Genomic DNA, 19477 nt, shown 5'->3' on the forward strand with positions numbered 1-19477 from the left:
TGCTTTACTAAACCTCTCATCAGCTATACCTCAAACAATCAACAATCAATCCAATTTTCCTTTGATCATTGTTTTCAAAGGTCGGCCTCACTTCGCCCCGCCCTCTTTAACCAGAAAGTACCGCTTTGATTGGTCCATATCAACTTCCGCCTTTCAAACTTGCGTTCAGACGGTACCAGTTGTTGCACATTAAGCTCAAACAGTGGTGAACAAAAACGTTTCTAGCATTAATAAAATACTGCGCGAAGCTCTAACTGAGAGTTTTAAAGTTATAGTCGGAGCACTTGAGATTTGCTCACTAAAGCGACCATGAAAGGAGTAGCTAAAAACAAGGTAAACTAACTTAAAACTTTAAACGGGTTCTGTCAAATCACAACAAACTAGCTCGGTGGATACACAAAGTTACAAATATTACAGCTTTACAAATATTACCAACGTAAATACTGCAAACTTAAATATTCCGTTACGCTTTGCATCTGTTACAGTAATATAAGGAGTTCGTTGTGAAGGTTCTCAGAAAAAAAGTGTTATTTTGATATTAAGCGTGCCTTTTGATTGACACATAGTGATTGCGATGGTTTATACAGTACATTCGTGTGTGAAAAGATCTGGCCTCTTGTAGAAGTGAATGGCATTTGTTAGATTTCCCTCAAAGTGGTGTTTGATGTCCTCAAGTGTGGTTGTGTGCATTTAGAACTATTGACTGTTGTCTAGCAGGTGGTGACATCGGGAAGGATGACAGGAAGAGGCAAAACTCAGCCTACGCAAAAACAGGGAGTGAACCAACATTTGCTTTATTCCCTTTGGCAGCCCTTGTCCGTCAACCTAAAAATGCCACGTTCTTCCTTGTGCACAGGTTGATTCCAAACCCCAGGTTGGCAGCCATTCCTGAGCCAGCCTACAGCTTATACTCTTCAGCCTCTCAAGACCAGGTAGAGCATATTTGTTGAATATTCTAGTTTTGTGAAAGCATTGTTACCTCAAAAAAGATTAATTTGATATTGATACTATGTGGTATGTAAGACAGCATGTTTTTGAAGCCATGATGGGATTTTTTTTTCATGATTCCATAATATTAATCTTTTAGGTCACTTTTCTCCATAAGGGTTTAGACCGATGTGCTGCCTTGCTCGGTGGCATCCTTCAAGCCGGTGAATCAGGTTAGATGAGTGTCCCTAAAAACATGGTTCCGAACACTTCAAACACAGTCATTCAGTTGACTTTAAAGCTTGGTCATTTTTCTGATTGATGGTGGAAAAAAGTACTGGATAATATTGAAAACTGACTGAATTTCATTACACTCATTTTTACCATAAGAATAACAAATGATTGTGTTTTACATCTGAGTTTTAAGTTTTTTTTAATATCAATTTGTTTTGTTGCAATGTACTCTGCTTCTTTTTTGAAACATAGCTGGAGGTTTCCTAGTGTATAATTTCCCATTCTTTATCCTTAGTTCGTAGTGATGGTGAAATAGATTAAAGACTACATCCAGACATCTAATGTACGGTTCAGGTTCGACAATTAGGGCTCACCTCTGCAACTGTTTACATACCATAAAGAAATTACATTCGATACTTCACATTACACTGGAAGCATTTTAGCGTTAGCTTAATTAGTTGCGGCTGGCCTGTCCAACTGGGGGAAATGTTGAGTGGAGGTCACCAGGTAAACAGCCCACATTGTGTGTGACAGACTTGCCAGGTGATCTGGGAGAAGCAAAGGAGTCAGCAGTCAAATCAAAACTGGGGAAAAAGTTTGCAAAGAAAGCTCCGGCAGGTGAGTGTTTTTCTTGTTTTACTCTTTATATACTGCATATGAGTTTGTGTGTACGCGCCCCTGCTTGTATCACTATATTAAAGTTGATATTATTTATGAAATGTATGCCCTCATCCTGCATACAGTAGTACCCAACCGCGCAGAGGTCAAATCTACACAAATGTGTGTTATTTCCGCTACTGACAATGGCTAACAAGAACTGGGGGCAAACTTTCATTGGTTAGCATTTCTACTCTCACCATATCTAGAACTTTTCCTAACATGTGATGTATTTTCATTCAGCCCCTCATCGACCTGCCGGCACAACTCTAAGAACAAGGCAACACCCCACAGTTCCAGCTGCCCATTCAGGGGTTAAGCTGCATCCAACTCAAAAAAGATTTCAAACAGAACTTTTACAGCTTCAAACGCCGCGTCACACGCCCTCAACATCTCCGCATCACACCCCCTCGAACCCTGCGTCACACTCCAAAGTGGTAGGCAAGTCGGGGGCTGAATCCAAAAACATGTCCTTTTGGGAACAGGGTGCTTGTGGAGGAGATGACCTTATTCCTGTGAGAGACATCGATCCTCAAATCGCCAGTTTGAAGGTGTCAAAAATGCAGCAAAAGAGGAAACTGGCTGAAAAAGTGAACAAGTCCCACAGCCCTGATGACAGGAGTGCAGAGGGAGACGAGAAAATGCAGACATTTCAGTACCTGCTGAGAGAACTCAAGGCCCTGATGATTGGAGAAGGTAACATCAGCTGTCTGTCTGTCTGCATCACTCACTATAGCTGACAGAATTTTAAGCAAAGCACAGCAGATTTAAAAAAAAAAAAATACTCCGAATGCTGTAGATTAGCTGCAGGTATGGACAATGTTTGTTCAAATTGGAATAAGAACGATGGTACGGCCCCATGTTTTATACAATATTGACTGTGTAGGAAGTGTTGCAGAATTGCTGCTCCGTCATTTGGAGCAGATGGTGTCATCATCTTTGGTAAGCAACCAGGGTGAATCAGAGGCGTCAATTCTGCAGAACCAGAACTATCAGCTCCGCAGGTAATGATGCATACAGTACTTTCACTGTCCTACTGAATTTCTACTCCTGACATTTCCTCCCTGAATATAAGGCTGTAGCCTCCTTGCATTACCAGTCACTGTTCTTTACTTTTTCCCCATAAAAAGTATGTATGGACCTCTTCTGTTTTTCCAGATATGTGGAGATGCTGCAGCAGCAGTTGAAGCTGAGGGAGAAAGCAGAGGATGGCACAGTGGAAAGACTGAGCCACTCTGAAGGTAATGTCTATGCATAACGAGGGCTTGTGGAGGTCTCATTCTGGATTAAAAGGCATTTTTAATTACGTATTTGCACAGCAAGCGCGATGCAGCAGGAGCTGAACACAGCTCTGTCACAACTGCGGGAACTCCAGGACAACCTGGCTGAACTCCAAAAGGCCCACCAAGTCACCCAAAACCAGCTGAGAGACAAGGAGACCATTAATGCACTTATCATGTCAGGTTTGGATGCTTACTGTCATAATCTGTGTCCTGAAGAAGCTGCTTTTCTGAGGAAGCCTTGAATGCATTTTGCAGTAGTTCTCTAGCATAGTGTCAAATATATGAAGCTTGAATTTAATGTTTTTTAGCAAGAGTCTGTAGCTTTAAAAAAACAGTTCACTCATGTAAATACTTGTTCCCCTTAAGTATTTTCAATAAAATTATTAAATGATTAAAAGAACAATCAAAACATGGTTGTTTTTACAAAGAAAAACCCAAATCACCAAAGTTGCTAAAAGACTCATTGACTTCAGTAGATGTAAATAAAGAACATTCATTTTGTGGGTCTGGGTGTCACCAATGTCTGAAGAAGAAGCTGAAAATCCCATCACATCTTTCTGTGTTTCCAGAGTTGGAAGCAGCTCGGCGCCAGTTGCTGGTCAGTGACAGAGAGAAGAGTGAGTTGGCCACGCTGTGCGAGCAAAGACTCGAAGAGCTGGAGCACTTGAAGGGGTGGGCTTGGGTACATTTCCTGTAAAGCTGTATAATTAGACAGATTTTCCAAGAGTCGGGGTGCAACCATAAAACTCAGAACAATCCCCCAATCTTACCAAAGTTTACCAAAAATTTTTGTTTCAAGTTTCCACAGAAGAAACTTATGTGCTTAATTTGTAATCTATCAACCACTTCCATTTAAAAAAAAAAAAAAAAAAAGAACCTGCCTCTTAGATGAGATATGGTAAAAAACCAAAACGAGATAAATATTTCCCTGATCTTGCTGATTCAATCTTGCCTGAGTGAAATAAAATCTTATCAGGTGATGATGTGTAAACAAAACCAACGTATGTTCTTTCAGCTGTGACGGCAACATCCCTCAGGCCCTTCCTTAAGCTGAAAGAATTATTGTATATTTTATCTCCCTTTCAGGGTTCCTCCAAGTCCTTCAGCATCAGATTGCACCTTAGTTGACAGCACAGTGGCAAACAGTCAACACCGACACGACCCGGAGCTATCAGAAGCCGCCTCTGAACGCATCACCCGTTACCTCATGTCCCTGAACCAGGCAAAATCCACAGTGAATGATGGACCCCAGCTTAACAGCCAGACCTCAGGTCCGCCAGATGGGCAACCTGCAGAACATTCGGGCTGCCACAACCCTCACCTGAGCTGGGGGCCCGACATGGACAAAGATCCACCGCGTAGGCGAATGTCACTCGCGCCGTCCCTGTGCGATGCGGAATCTGTGTTGTCTGGCTCAACGTTCAACACCATGGACCATGCTGCATTCAAGGACGGGCTCTCAGCGCTGGACAGTTCAATAGCCAACCTGCTGAAGACTATTGAGCTGGATCGCGGGAGGTCCTGCATCTAAAGGTCAACACGTTGGCTTCTTTTCACAAGAACCCTCGTATAAGTATCTGCATGCTTTTGTGCACTTTATCTGATCTTTATAGTTGTTTTAACACAGAATTGTGCAGAATAAACAATAAAGTCTGCTTAAAGAGCTGAAGACTTCTCCGCTTTAACACTGTGAACACTGACACCATGCTTGGACCTCGAGCTCCACTCCATTTTCCTTTTAGGACTTTCTAATACGCAGACCACAAAATGTTCCAAATGGGTTTGTAGTAAGTAATCTGGTTTCAAACACAGGATTCCCAAAAGGTTTTCTTTTGTTGCTCATTCATTTCTCTGCTACACCAATAACAGCCCCTGCAGCAGGGAGCGGCTGAGTCTTTATACGCAGATGACATGGCCCTGGTGGCCCACATAGACGGCATGAAGGCTCTCGCCCAGAACCAACAGCCACTCGATGGCCTGGTCACAACCTTTAGAGAGAACACTGCTCTAGAAATAAAGCCAATAGTTGGAGACTTTCTGGGGACAGACGGTCTCCTCCCTGTGCTTTTAAATACAATCAGACACAAGCCGCTCCATCTTCTCGGGAAGCTGAGGTCTAATGGTCACTCACAGAATCCTTGCTCACCTTCAGCATCACATCTTAGCACAACTTTCTCTAGCAAACAGAAAATCAAATGCACTGCTCAAAAAAATGAGAGGAACACTTTTTAATCAGAGTATAGCAACCTATCAGTCAAACTTCTGGGATATTGATCTGGTCAGTTAAGTAGCAGAGGGGGTTGTTCATCAGTTTCTGTTGTTTTTTGTTAATGAAATCAACAACAGGAGCATCAGAGGGGCAACAATGAGACGGCCCCCAAAACAGGAATGGCTTTCCAGGTTGAGGCCACTTTCTTCCCGTCCTCATCTCTTTTGACTGATTTTTCCTGACTGACTTTCTACTGCTCTAGTTCTTCATTTGGCACCCTGACTGCTATTAGGTATCGGGATGAAATCCTTGGACCCACTGTCAGAACCTACGCTGGTGCAGTGGGACCTGGGTTCCTCCTGGTCCATGACAATGCCCGACCTCATGTGGCTAGAGTATGCAGGCAGTTCCTGGAGGATGAAGGAATTGATAGCATTGACTGGCCCCCACGTTCACCTGCCCTAAACCCAATAGAACACCTCTGGGACATGTTTAGGTCCATCTGGTGCCACCAGGTTGATCCTCAGATTGTCCAGTGATGCCCTGGTCCAGATCTGGGAGGAGATCCCCCAGGACACTATTCGTCGTCTCATTAGGAGCCCCAACATTGTCAGGCATGCGTACAAGCACGTGGGGGCCACACAAACTACTGAGAATCATTTTGAGTTGCTACAATGACATTTTGGCAAAATGGACCAGTCTGCTGCATCATTTTTTCACTTTCATTCTTGGGGTGTCTTTGATTTCCCCCCTCTATAGGGTGATCATTTTCATTCCTATCAAATTATGTGGCATCATTTTGTTACTAATACATCACCTACTTTTTATCAGGAAAGATATTCAAGATCATTTCCCCCCCGTTTGGATCTGATGTGTTTTGAAGTGTTCCTCTAATTGTTTTGAGCAGTGTGATCACACCCTGATCACAAGGGAACCCTCTCATCAAATCATCTCGTCATCCATTCAGCCTCCTCCCATCAAGCAGGAGGTACAAAGTTCTACTGTCCAGGACAGCCACTGATCATTCATTTCAATTACAATAACAGCCCTCAACAGTAAAGGTGTTTCGTTGCCCCGGGAACGATCTGTGATGTGTGTTTCTAGTGTATTTTATGTTTTTATGTACATTGAAGTTATTTGATCCTTGTGTTCTGTCTACCCACCTGTGCTGCAAAGGTATAATACAGCCTATAACGTGGTATCTTTTGAAGAAGTAATTGTAAAGATTGAACAAAAAGACAAATTTATCAGATTTTTATAAAATTAAAAAAAGGGACTCAATGGGAAAAGACACAAAATTATAAAAAGTCACTAGGAGCATCAACTACTGCGGTACAGATCAATTCATCACTCATTCCGTGTAGGAATGAGCGATGGCAATGCTTACAAAATGTTCTCGTACATGTACAGTAATTCAAATAGCTTAGGGAATACACTAGAAAATTACAGTATGGATTTCGTAATTGTGTTCCAAACAATAAATACATCGAAATGCCAAACACCAGAGACAGATCCTAATGTATTCTCTTTAACAGATAAAGGCTAGCAAGATTTTTTCAGCGTCAGTGCAACTCTTCCCTTACGATGGACGGCAAATTCAGACACGTACACATGAAATCCTCAAAAATGCATCAGAACAGTGCAAAGGTGCTCAAACTGGCAGCGGACTCGGAGAAAGATTTTACAGCAATGCTCGGCAGGAAGTGTTTTCTACATTCTTTCCACTGAGGGCACATGGGAATCAGACTAATTACACCTGATGTTTGTTCCTAAAACTAAGCATTACAAAAAATGTTGTTTTCTTTTGCTGTTTGTCATCTTTAAAATTGCAGCACCAGCAATATAATGCCAACACTTGTTGGAGATGGTTAAAGGCAGCCAGTGAAGAATTCTAGTCAAGTCTCGTCTCATGCTAACAATTCCAGACAAATGAGTCATTAATTCGACCTTACTGTCAATTCCAAATGCCTCGTAGATACAGTTTAACTTTATGAGAAGTCTCCGAGAAAAATAACGTCAGTTTTGTCTCAGCAGCATTTGATTTCAGACATCCAATAACAGCCACTTACAACTCTCCCACCGGTGCTACAGAACTTCCCTCTTCCCCTTTTCTTTTCTCAATAATTTAACTAATCGTATTTCTCAAAAAGTTATTGCATTCATTTAAAAAATATATTGTTTTTTAAGACTTTTGTTGTACATATTAAGGGAAACGATACTAAGTATCCACAATTTGGATCACTTCTTAACAAAAAAACATCTTAATTTGAACATTTCTGACATTGACTTAAGAAGTCTGGCTTTTTGTTTCCCAAGTTCATCTGATTTCATATTTAATGTTACACTGGCTTTAGTAGTAAAAACCTGATCCAGCACCAAGTGGAAAAGACAACATTTTTATAAAAAAGCACATCAGCTTAGAGGTGGACGGCCTGCTCGTATCTATGCAGGACTTCGAGTTGGCTGCAGTCGCTCAGGTCCTCCGCTGTATCGCCAAAACCGTGGTAGTGTCCATAGTGAAGGAATGCCTCATAGTCTGCTCCCGTTATCCCCCACCAAACCGGCCGATGGGACGCGCAGCTGCTGGGACTTTCGCTCAAATGGAGGGAACCACATGTGTTGGACACCGAGGGCTCCACGGGGGCTTCGCTTGGTGGCGATGAGCTCGTGGGTAGCTCAAAGTAAGGCATTGAGGGAGGATGGTTGTTTGTGGGGGCTTTGGTGTCATCTGATCAAAACAAAGGCAAACAGTTCATGAGCTGCCGATGGAACATTTGTAGTTTAACGTGCTTGCTCAGGTTCCAGTCCCACCTGGATGAAGCTCCAGTCCCATCTCTGTGCTCATGTTCTCTGGCTCCTCAACTCCAGTGTACTCCATCTGGATAAATACATCTAAAGCACAGTGACAACACAAAGATACATATTCATCATATACATAGTTATTTTCCCCTGTTGTGTTTCCTGTCAGACACCCCTGTCTTACCCCCAGCCCTCCTGACTCTTTTACTGTTTTCACTCTCCGCAGGGGTCAGCAGCCTTTTTCGGCTGCGCAGATCCAGGCCACATGAAGCGCCATCTCCATTCTGCACTTCATTCACAGGAAGTGCCCTTAGCTGGCTTGTTGAGATGAGATGGAAACAGTTGTGGAACCCACGAGCATAAGCCAGGTCTGCTGCCGTCTGCCCGCTGGTGTTTTGTAAACTGAACGGGAAAAAAGAAGATTACGGAATACTGCACTGATCAATAACTGTTTCAAATAAAGGTTGAAAGGTCTACTAAGAGTAGTACGTCAGTTTTGGCTGAGATTGATTTGAACTCTTATTAAGAAGTAGAGAGAATTACTGTGCATTATCTGTAATATTGAACTAATGCACAGGCCTGATAGCCAATCGTAGTGGTGTTGCAGTTACTCCATGATTCTGAGTAGCTACCTTGGTTTAGCACCTGCTATCAAAAGGACCTGGGTACATTCCAGGCTACCTGAGCGAGCTGCCTTGTGGATCGGGGTCTCACCAAGAAGGTCCTGCAGAAAGAACGGCGTTTAAGCATGATGTGAACACGTGATGCAAGTTGTGAGGTTGCAGTGACATAAACCGCTGGAACTGATCTATGTACATTTACTCAAATAGGATATTTTTAAAAAGAAATTGAATAGATTGTAAAGTATATGCAATATCTATTTGGCCTTAATCTCAACTGGTAATTCACATTGTAACAAGACTTGAAAAAAAAAAGGATCACCTCAATGAAACAGCAGCAACAACAAAGAAAATCAACTCAAGCAACTTTAGAAGTGATAAAAACATAAATGCTAACTAATAACTAACTGTCCTATAATCTTTTGCAGAAAAATTGGATTAAAATAAAGGCTTCCCTGATCAGTGGCTCTATCCTAAATTTGAATATACAGTTGCGTTGTTATTGTATTTATTGCTATATCTCCACATTAATCCTGAATCCAAAACAATCAGATATTAGAGATTGAAATGAATTGCACGTTGCAGCTGACAGTAACAGACCTGTCTGTTGACGTCCGCTCCAGCTTGAGTCAGCCACACCAAGCAGTCAACGTGGCCGCCAATCGCTGCACTGTGTGTCGGGGTGTGTTTGAAGTGACTGGTCGCTGTGTTCACCTCGCACCCCATCTGCACCAAACGCATAAGGCACTCCAGCTGCATCCGTGACAACACAGAGCCACATACACCATGTCAACAGCAACTCTTTGTAAACAAAGTATGAATCTTCTATTCGTCTAAACTATTTTTTATTAAATTGATTATTTGTGGTCTCATCTTCTAAACCGCTTTCCCCCCTTTGGGGTCACGGGGAGGGTACACGATGGGCGAAGGCAGGGTTGATCCCTGGGTGAGTTGCCAGTTCAATGCAGGGCCCTATATGAGCATTCGTGGGTTCGGTACCTTGGCTCGGCAGAGCTCTGAAGATGTTCTGGCACCTTCCCCTACTATCAGAACGCCATCCGTGTTTTGTCTGCACTGGGGCTCGAACCGAGAACCCTCCGTTTACTTAGGTTCATTTTCTACCAATTCTACGGTACTTGTATTATGGCGCCTGAAATCCCATTGGCTCCTCCTGGACCAATAGGAATGCCTAACATTGTACCACCCAATGAAAATGCTTCTTCGGATAAGACCGCTTTAATGCAGAGTGAAACACGCACAGTTGGATAAACCACGCTGTATGACAATCAAGTCTGTTAATTTAGCCGCTGTGGTTGCAAACTCCACTAATTCAAAGGCTGTTGTTGTGTAGTCTTGCTAAGAATAATAATTTTTGAAAAAGAACGACAGGTGTACCTGGCCGTTGTGAGCAGCCCAGTGTAATGGGGTCCATCCAAAGAAGGAATCTTCCACCGTCAAATGAGTCTGGTTTGATAGACGCTCCAAAATCGATACCAGCGCCCCGACATCTCCGTCCCGACAAGCACGGTGGATGGGGAAACGGTTGATAAACACTCCATCGCTGGACGGGTCTTGTTTCAGTCCCACGGACATACGGAAACTATAAATATGCTACTAAAGCATATCTGTCCGGCGTTCCCGGTCACTCAAAGGAAACGGAACCTTTCAAATAAAAGGAAGTGGAATTGGGGGAGCCGTAAAACGCGGACTGGATCACGCGGATGACGAAGCTGACGTGCGCGTGCCGTCGATTCTCAATAGTTGTTGTAGTTCCATTTACGAGATAATTGCTCATTTGGATTTCTTCAATTTCTGTACTTTCTTCACACGTGGCTGGTAAGTTGACAACCCATTTTGTGTTTTGAAGACTATGTCATGTTTTTAACCACTTTTTTGCAGTCGGCGTTAATTGATTTATTTTGAAAATTTTACTATACACTAAACACGCGATGTTCTTGTCTTGAGCGTAAACACGGCAGCAATGTCTGTCTATCTTTGAGTTTATGTGCTATATTGGATGCTACATGTAGTGGTTTTAGCGGCGGCATTTTGGATTCTTATTGTGGCAAATGCTAAAGGAGCGCGAGCCCATGAAGGGAAACGTCTACCTGCCGCGTGCAGACCCATCAAACCACGCCCCCGGCGTGATGAGTACGACTTGTTTGGATTTTAGCTGGACGACGTTCGTCGACCACAAGATGGCGACCGCGCAAGGCGCCAAATCCGCGCTTGTGAGCTATGGAGGACGGACTAAAGCAGTCAAACAGGTACACAATCACAACTCTGAGCATAAAAACCCACAGAAACACGTTTCTTAATGATTGAGCCAGTGGTGTGTATCCAGAACTACTGAAGATAAACGCAGTAGGACAAACTTCTGAGCTTACTGTACTCAAGCAGAATATAAAGCTATATGGATACCAAGTTTTGTCGCCATGTTGCAATGTTCCCTCTATAATATATTTAATATAATGTATATAAGCAGTGATTCTTTGTAAATGAGCGTTGCAGCTCTTTGGGCTCATTTGTTATTTCCGTCATATAGCTTTTGGATTTAAAATTTTATCATCAAATCTCTTGCGCACAGTGTTGATGAAGAACAAATAATGACGCACAACCTCATGTAAAGAAAAAAATGTATATAATGGTTTGTTTTTTTTAATCTTGCAGGATGATTTTGTCAGAGTGAGAAAGAGCGATTTAGACAAGCTGACCACAGAAGTCATGCAGCTGAGGGAGTTCCTGCCCAGAGTTCTGAACAGGGATTTCAGCGAAGTGCTTCACAAAGCTCGAGCTGCTCAGACAAGTACCTGAGCTGTCATCGCCATCATTACTATTGTTTTTGTCATTGACTCTCAAGCATGACTAGATATTTTAAACTGCATAGCCATCTTTATAGAAAATAAAGGCCATTGCCATTATTAACTGTGCAGTGAAACAGTTTGTTGTTTCTGGTTCGAAGGGAAGGAGCACTGCATGCAAGAACAAGAGCGGTTGCGTCAAAAATGTCTCCACCTTGACAGCCAACTAGTTGCAGTGCAGACTGAATGTCAGAAAGAAAGAGAGGTTAGATTTCTGCATATCAATGTTCTCATGAATTGGTGTGTTTGTATGCAGTGTGTGCATGTGCCGGTGTGTGTGTGTGCGCAGGAGAAGCTCCTGTTGCGTGAGCAGCTGTGGCAGAGTGGAGCAGAGTTACAGCAGCAGGCAGATTTCTGCTCTGGTTTGGGATCTACGATGTGCCATCTTCTGTGGAGTAGCTCCACCAGGGAGAATACAGTCACACACTGGTTGGCTGATGTGAGTCATCTCGACAGCATTGCCTGGATTTTAGTGGAACACTTCATACATTTGATTTGAATTCTTATTGTTTTCTACTTGGTGATTTATTTCCAGTGGTTTTAGGTTGTTGGATAGTCATTATTCGTGATGATAGTCATTATTTTTTGTTGTTTTCAAACTGGAATGTCTGATGCAGGGGATGCTCCAGCCATTTTTGGCAGTAGCTTCCCAGACTCTGGAGAGCTTTGTCAGATCTTTGGATGATGAAGTAAAAACTCAGACTGAAGACCACAGCTCCCAAGAGCACCAGTTTGTGCTTGCTTTAGCAGGAACCATAACCAGTGAGTTAAATGTTTTGGTTTATTTGTGTATTACTGCACACACAAACTACATATTGCATGATATTTACAATATATTAATTTAAGTACCAAATATACTGTGTTGCATTAACTTTCCTCTTTGGTAATTTAATGAAAGACAGATCTCCAGTTGTAGCATAGGACAAAGGAAAATTATGTTTTGTGTTTTTATTTTTTTACTGACGCGGTATCATCTATTATAACAGTTAAAACACTTCAGAAGGTGGTATTATAGTAGAAATTTTGGTGCTACATTGTCCATGTTGATTTAAAAATGTATTAGAAGAGTGTACCTAACTCTCACAGTTGAAGCACTTTAAAAAGTGAATAGGTTTGAATTCAAGATACTTTGTGCATCGAGAACTTCTCTGTTACATACTGTAGCATCTTTCACACATGCATTATTGTCATGACATTACTGGGATTCTAAGAAAAGGCATACTTACAGTTCCCACTCCTGTTATTTGCTGAATGTGTAAATAGACAAAAAATCTTGATTTGTTTCCCTCGAGATCTTTTGGGGTGCACAAAGGAAAGGAACTTTGTTTTTATTCATACAGATATAGCAGCAGTAACACGTGGAAGGGATTTCCTGTCAGGCTCAGCTCCCATTCTGCTGGACACTATGATGAAGCTTTTACAGGTGATGAAACCTGGCATCTTCCCAAGGTTGAAAGTGTGAGTAATAATACACACAAGTACCACAATGCAAGAAAAAATCAGTGAATAAAATGTCACCGCATAGTCTGGTGTACTAATGCTAATCTTCCCCCCAGCCTCGACTGTCCTGCCGTCATCAGTTTGAACAAACTTGAATCGTGTCTTTCTTTGGCAGGTTGATGCTGATGACTTTGTATAATGTCAGTATCAGTGTTAAAGGGCTGAAGTACATTAGTGAGAGTCCAGAGGTCATTCCTCTCATCTGGACACTGCTGGATGGTAAGAACAGTCTTATAAAATGATACAGTCCAGTCATGAAGGCCACATTGTCCAAGTATTTGTAAGGGTTTTCCAAAAACCCAAAAAGAGGTTAACTTAAATTGCAAATGCCAATCCTTGACAAATGAAAAATTCCATTTAAATCTGTAATTTGTTGACAAAAAATAAAAATACCAGAGGAATTGGCAATCAATCATTTATAGACTGGATACAAGATCATGAACAGAATCAAAGTGGAAAATGATCAAAGGCTTTTCTGAGGTTTTCTTTTTCAGAATTTATAATGCTGTTTATTAGCATATCTGGCTGCCATATGCTTGTGTACGCTCTCTCCAAAATTGGGGTATACTCTTTGTTATTACTAACATGTTCCAGAAGTGTGGTTGACTTAGAACTACACTGTTATGTTTTTCTAAAAGTGCAAGAATTATGATTATTTGAATTTTGGATTTCCATGCACATGCTTAAAAGTGAGCTCCACTGCAACATGTTATTTTTAAAGAGGTGCTAGCAAATGACAGTATAAATATGTAAAACAATTTGCCATTGAGATTTAGGGTTTGCAGGGTTTCATTTCATGAGGTTACTCAAAACTACCAACATGGGCGACTTCTTCATCCTGACAGACGGAGACTGGGAAGTGTGTCTCCATACTCTCCGTCTTCTGCAGTCAATGTTGGTGGAGGAGGAGGTGTTGCTCCTGTCGGGCTCCTCTCTGCTGGATCCAGAACTACAGAAGCGCGTTGGACAGCTCACCTCTTCTGGTCAGGCCAACCTGCGACTGGCCGCACAACAGATCCTGGAGGACCTACAGGCCCTGCAGCAGGTACCATGAGTAATACAAGCTAACCTCTTATCTTGTTCATGGCTTTGTTGACTTGAATGAAGGACTGTTCCACACGTGCAGTTCAGAGGAGACTATAATCAGGGTTTCCCACCAAGTTCTGAGTGTTTTCCAAGGATCAGAGTGTGGGAGGCTTGACAAATCTCTCTGTCTTCCTAGGATCAGAGATGTAAACAGAAGAGAATTTGATGTGGATTCTGGTGTCCGGTTGTATTCCAGCGTTCACTTTCCAGATTTTTCAGACCTTCTTGTTTGGGGGTTTTATCTGCACTTTATAAATATTTTGAAGAGAGCCTCCCTTTTTAGAACTGTTCTTGAGATTTGCCTGTGTATTGTTGAGGTTTTGCATTTATTTCTTTGACCCTTTGTGTTGGATAGAATCCAGCTTTGTTACGGTACAGCAATGAATCTGTCTGTGCAGTTGAGCAAGGAAAACTGACACTGTCAGTGTAGTTCTGTAAATCTGCTACCAATACTTGCATTCTTACTCATGCTGCACGGGTTCTGCCAGGAATACATTTATGTGCAATCTACTGTCTCTTTCTTCCTTTACCCTAAAATAGAATACTCTGTTACCTTTTTACATTTTTTAATTTAGAGGCAGTAATTCTAATTACTATAGAACTAATGTAAACTAATCAGCCACTGTCAGTCTTGTGACTCAGGTTACAACAGTTTAAAAAACTAATCAAGATACTGTGTTAAAATAATATTTTATTAACTGATTGTAATGATTGAGACCCAATATTCAACTGGGATCAACATGTTAATTTGGTGAGGTCTCTGTTCTTTGAAAATCCCATTTGTTGGCAGCTCTTCTCAAAAGCCTGCACTATGGTTGCTGCACCGTTGCATCGGCTCTCACACAACAGAAGAAGCCGATGCTGTTATACACAGAAAACCTTTCAGACGGAAATGAATTGGATAAACAGTTGCTTTTGTGTTAATTGAGCCATTTATTGTTTCCAATCAACAAGGCCTAGACTTGTACAAGATATATTTTAGACGACGTACGTCTGCACCGCCAGGCCCTTGGAAACATGAGAAGGAGTGAGACGAGACGACACGTTGGACTCCTCAGCTGACTGCTCATCTTCGATGTTTGCTCTGATGCAGATCAACGACATTCAGCAGAATATTGTTTCTGTGAACGTCTCATCCTGATGCTAATTATACTACAAGTGTGCTAAAAGTCTAAAAAAAAAAGAAGATGAATTGAAATTACACAGATAGTAGTTTGATGAAAAGGGAGAAGAAAAAAGAGGCAGGGGACAGAATTCCATCCATCCCCTGCGAAGCCTCCACCGCGTGGCCTCTAGGAGGAGGCAGCGGCGTTGGGCTTGTCGTCGCGGGTGACGGGGATGCTCCGCTCGCTGCGGCCTGACTCGCTGCCTCCCTGGACCTTAGCCCCGCTCAGAGTCAGCAGACCGTCGGCTGACAGGTTGCAGCTGATGGCTGTTTGGTCCACGCTGGAAGGGAGGCGGTATCGGCGGCAGAACTCGCGGGAGATGTAACCGTGATCATCCTGAGAAGAGCAATCATGAGAGGAGATGTTGGACGGGGATATTTCTTCAAAATGGCATTGCATTCAATGGGAGGACCTCCGCTGAGGTAAATACACAGTGTGAACACTTCCTCTACAAAAGGGAAGGGAAAGGTGCTACAGTGTGAATGTAGCTGCAGTATCACATTAGTAACAAAGCCATTAATCCAATCTTAGAGTTTAGAGTGTATATTTATATTGCATTACGTAGATACTTTGGCCCTGATGTGGTCAGAAGTGATACTTGCATTAGTACATTGACCTCATGATGTTAAAATCAGTAAATATAGAACTGAATTTTAACAAAGAAAAAGCCTGTAGTGTTGTACTGTTAGCAAATCGTTTTGGGTTTGAAATTCTTCTGTTTTTCCTTATTTATACTTATTCTCCACTAAAGACTGTAGTTTGTAGACTAAAGACTTTAGTAAGACCTTTTTCAATCACTGAATCTGTTAATCTGCTAATATTGGATCTGATATTTGGTCAGGATGAAAAGTGTATGGGACTTCCAACTGTCTCAAGGACGGCCAATATTATATTTATGCTTTTTAACAATAGCAATAGTAAGAAACAGGCAACATAATTCATATCTATTGAAATAAAAACCTGTCTTTCTCCATGCTTCCCCTTGATCTCCACATAGTCATCGGTGACCTTCACATTCAGGTCATCAGGAGCAAAATGCTTGACATCCAGGTAGATTGTGAACTTTTCCCTGTCAGACCTCACCTATAAATCACCAAAACATATACTGACAATCCACAATCCAGTTGTAAAGATTAACTTTACAAGATAATATTCTTTGGGATTTAAAAAAAAAAAATGCAATGATGCAAATAAATTCCTTCTGAAAACAATAAACTAGATCCAAGTAGAAGTTTAAATATTCACACAACTAGGACTAATATATCAAACAGTCTTATTTTGCTTCCTTGTGTATGACTAAAACTTGTTTACCTCAGAGATGCCAGAGTTGGAAAAATCCAAAAAGCTGCGAAACAGAGATTGTCTGTAATAGGGGCTGATGGTGGAGGCCGCGTATGGGAACAGGTCATAGTCAAACATGCCTTCCCCAAAAAACTGGTCAAAAAGCCGGGTGGGGTATGCAGAGCCCAGGGCGCGTCTGAACCAGGGATGCTGGATGGCGATATCCATAGTGACAGCAGGCAGCTCGGTCTTACTTGCTGTGGTGGGTGTAGCCGGTCTTCTCAGAGTCCTGCAGGTGAAGGAAAGGAAGTAAGGCGAGCAGAGTCAAGGAGCCTGAGAGGTGAATGTCTCCAGAGAGCTTTCTGCTCCCCAGCTACCAACTCTTTTTATACACGGGAGCCAAAAAGAGAGGCTTTAGCCACAATCCCTCTGGAATGGCATTATCTCATGGTGGTTTGGAGCCTGTCAGCAGAATCAGGGCTGAGGAAGAGGTTGCAATGGATGGCCGTAGCGGGTCCGGTTGGCGGGGGGTGTCCGTAAGACCCCGATGCGCCGCATTGACGTCCACACATCAGACGACTGTCCAGGGATGCCAAAAGCAACAGTACTGGGGGAAAGACCAACAGGAGGAGGGTTCAACAGAGACACAGAGATCAAGACATGTATGTGGAGAAATAATAATTCTTCACCCTGATACAGTCTGTTACTGACACTGTGCTGCTTATTGTCTTATTGTTCCCAACCTCTCGGATGTAGGTAGATAAATATACAGCTAATGAGTTCTACACCAGGAAGAAACAAAATGGAATAAATAATTAGGGTATGGGGTAGCTACAGGCAGAATCTATTTACTTATTTATTATATCCCACCTGTGGTGCCGTAAACCATGATTACATAAGCAGTGTGGAGCTCTTAGATGCAAAGTATGAAAGCTCATGCAAATAATTGTAATTTGTTGTAATGAAAATATGAGCATCATTTCCCAGGCCTTGTGTTTTTCACCACTGGTGGCTTCTCAGTGCATTAGTCTAATCCTGCAGGGCTTTAGCCTGTTAGCCCTGGGGCTTAGCTGCTCCATGCACCCAGGCCAAGAGCAACCGAGCCAGGCAGCCAGGATTGGGTCTGTTATTGGGGCATTTTTGGGAGATTGTTGAGGTCTGGGGCTTCTCGCTGCCCCACAGACCGGACGTAGATGCCATTAGGCTGGCTCCAGTTCATCCTAGTCAGCATTCTGGTTTTTATCAATGGGGCAGACAATGGATGTGCAGTCTGTTTCCACAGCTTTGAAAAGCTGTTTTGGCTGACAGTCTGGCTACCTGGCTCAGTAGACTTACTTGTTTTCGTTCACTGATTTTTTGTTCTTGAACAATTTTGGCATCTTCCACTCACAAGCGGACAAAAGGAGTAAAAATTCAATCTTATCAGTGAACAATGACCATCTTTGCCTTCATATAAGGAGCTTTATGAACGGAGGACGAAAGGTTTCTACTTTTCTAGCAAAAATGTGTACTACAAAAACTCCATAAAAGCAAATAAGACTGACATTTGTAAATGACATTATAGTGCAAATATATGAAAGAAAAATAATATAACAAAGAGAAATGAGCTAAGGAGAGAAATGTACCAAAACGGTCGTATAAAAAACAACCAAAGTTCAGCACAGAAATCCACCCTAATATATGTCCTAAATGTAAAAACATGGCCTTAGAATTTATTACATTTGTTTTGAACCAGTCAGCTATAAAATATCGGGCCAGGTGGGTAAATATAAATATTGACTTCCCTGTACAAACATGAATTGTGTATTAACGAGAACCACATTTTCAAGTGAATGTTGTTGACGACTGAATCACTTAAACATTGCTAGATCATTGAGACCGTGATAATAATAGTCTAACCTTTAATAGTCATAGATATAAACATAAGCAGACTAGGACACGTGGACTCAATGTCAGCTGGTTATTCCAATAGTTAAATATCAGATAGTCATATTGAATAAAGCTCTATTGTTTTGGAGGATTTCCATTTTTCCTAATTACTGTCCGCAGCTCAACTCTTGCGGCAAAGATTTGATTTTCATGTTGGGTGTCAGCGAATCTGCCGCTCTCTGCTGCCACTAGAGAGCTCACACTACAACAAACAACTGGAACCACTTACTGGTACATCCTGCTGTTTTAATGATGAGGGCAAATACTGTAAATCTACTCACTGGAAGCGTAAATAGAAGAGTAACGTGTTTCTTTTTATTCTCTTTTTAGGTTTCTAATGTAATAATTATTGTGTCATGCTGCATAGCTTCAAAGCAGCTTCAAATTAGAGGAATAAAAAAGATAATGAGGATAATGTGTGACAACTAGTGTTCATTATTGCAATATGTGTAAGCAGATTTGGGACCTTTGTTACAATAAAACTCAAAAACCTTGTGCTGCAATATTCTTTGATGATTAAGATCCAACTGCAGTAATTAAAGCTGTATACTGTAGGTGGTACCTTCCACGTATGAAAAATCTATGAGTCTGAGCTTTATACGAAAAGCTTGTGGCATCGGCAATTAGTGCCACACTTTAGCGGGTAATTGTGTGCTGATTTCAGGTTAAAAGAGAATGAAGCTGATGTGCTAAAATCATTTTCTGAGCACTTTTCAATGTCCATCCTAGGGTGGACCTTTATTCCAGAAGGTGAAGGAGGTATTTAAAGAAAGCTGAACTTTAAAAAATTATTAAAACCAACCAAAATGGCCAAAATATAAGTTTGATAATGAATTGATTGCTGTTTTTTTTGTTTGTTGTGTACCTCCTTAAAGAGGACAAGGCCCCCCTAGGATGGTCAGTAAGCAGAAAAGTCTTTAAATAA

The 19477-nt window shown here is 41.8% G+C and overlaps 4 protein-coding genes across 10 annotated transcripts; 2 read left to right on the forward strand and 2 right to left on the reverse strand.

The window, feature by feature from the left end:
* Positions 1-145: 145 nt before the first annotated feature.
* Positions 146-4770, forward strand: ccdc14 (coiled-coil domain containing 14). Of its 3 annotated transcripts, none has more exons than XM_057027403.1 (11): positions 146-333; positions 715-773; positions 857-932; positions 1088-1160; positions 1696-1779; positions 2062-2514; positions 2705-2822; positions 2977-3059; positions 3138-3281; positions 3671-3773; positions 4188-4770. In XM_057027403.1, exons 1-11 carry the CDS (start codon positions 310-312, stop codon positions 4630-4632), a joined length of 1662 nt encoding a protein of 553 aa, XP_056883383.1. In that variant the 5' UTR covers positions 146-309; the 3' UTR covers positions 4633-4770. The 3 variants fall into 3 exon arrangements, with proteins under 3 accessions (XP_056883383.1, XP_056883385.1, XP_056883384.1); XM_057027405.1 differs by having other exon boundaries at positions 1106-1160; XM_057027404.1 differs by having other exon boundaries at positions 147-333; positions 718-773.
* A 1779-nt stretch (positions 4771-6549) lies between these two features.
* LOC130522731 (ankyrin repeat domain-containing protein 10-like) lies at positions 6550-10402 on the reverse strand. Its single transcript, XM_057027413.1, has 6 exons — positions 10125-10402; positions 9330-9482; positions 8742-8833; positions 8294-8511; positions 8122-8202; positions 6550-8038 (listed from the first exon to the last, which is right to left on the reverse strand). The coding sequence occupies exons 1-6, from the start codon at positions 10320-10322 to the stop codon at positions 7728-7730; spliced, it is 1053 nt and encodes a 350-aa protein (XP_056883393.1). The 5' UTR covers positions 10323-10402; the 3' UTR covers positions 6550-7727.
* Positions 10383-14687, forward strand: hsf2bp (heat shock transcription factor 2 binding protein). 5 transcript variants are annotated; one of them, XM_057027411.1, is made up of 10 exons: positions 10398-10565; positions 10808-10996; positions 11400-11535; positions 11692-11795; positions 11880-12029; positions 12208-12352; positions 12931-13048; positions 13206-13309; positions 13980-14135; positions 14313-14687. In XM_057027411.1, exons 2-10 carry the CDS (start codon positions 10820-10822, stop codon positions 14324-14326), a joined length of 1104 nt encoding a protein of 367 aa, XP_056883391.1. In that variant the 5' UTR covers positions 10398-10565; positions 10808-10819; the 3' UTR covers positions 14327-14687. The 5 variants fall into 5 exon arrangements, with proteins under 5 accessions (XP_056883388.1, XP_056883387.1, XP_056883390.1 ...); XM_057027409.1 differs by having other exon boundaries at positions 10406-10565; positions 13936-14135; XM_057027408.1 differs by having other exon boundaries at positions 10383-10565; positions 10851-10996; positions 11692-12029; positions 13936-14135.
* Positions 14688-15089: 402 nt separating this feature from the next.
* Positions 15090-17167, reverse strand: cryaa (crystallin, alpha A). Its single transcript, XM_057027414.1, has 3 exons — positions 16654-17167; positions 16303-16425; positions 15090-15678 (listed from the first exon to the last, which is right to left on the reverse strand). Exons 1-3 carry the CDS (start codon positions 16849-16851, stop codon positions 15469-15471), a joined length of 531 nt encoding a protein of 176 aa, XP_056883394.1. The 5' UTR covers positions 16852-17167; the 3' UTR covers positions 15090-15468.
* Between the last annotated feature and the right edge of the window lie 2310 nt (positions 17168-19477).

Source organism: Takifugu flavidus, chromosome 3 (assembly GCF_003711565.1).
Source record: "Takifugu flavidus isolate HTHZ2018 chromosome 3, ASM371156v2, whole genome shotgun sequence".
In the NCBI taxonomy this organism is placed as follows: domain Eukaryota; kingdom Metazoa; phylum Chordata; class Actinopteri; order Tetraodontiformes; family Tetraodontidae; genus Takifugu; species Takifugu flavidus.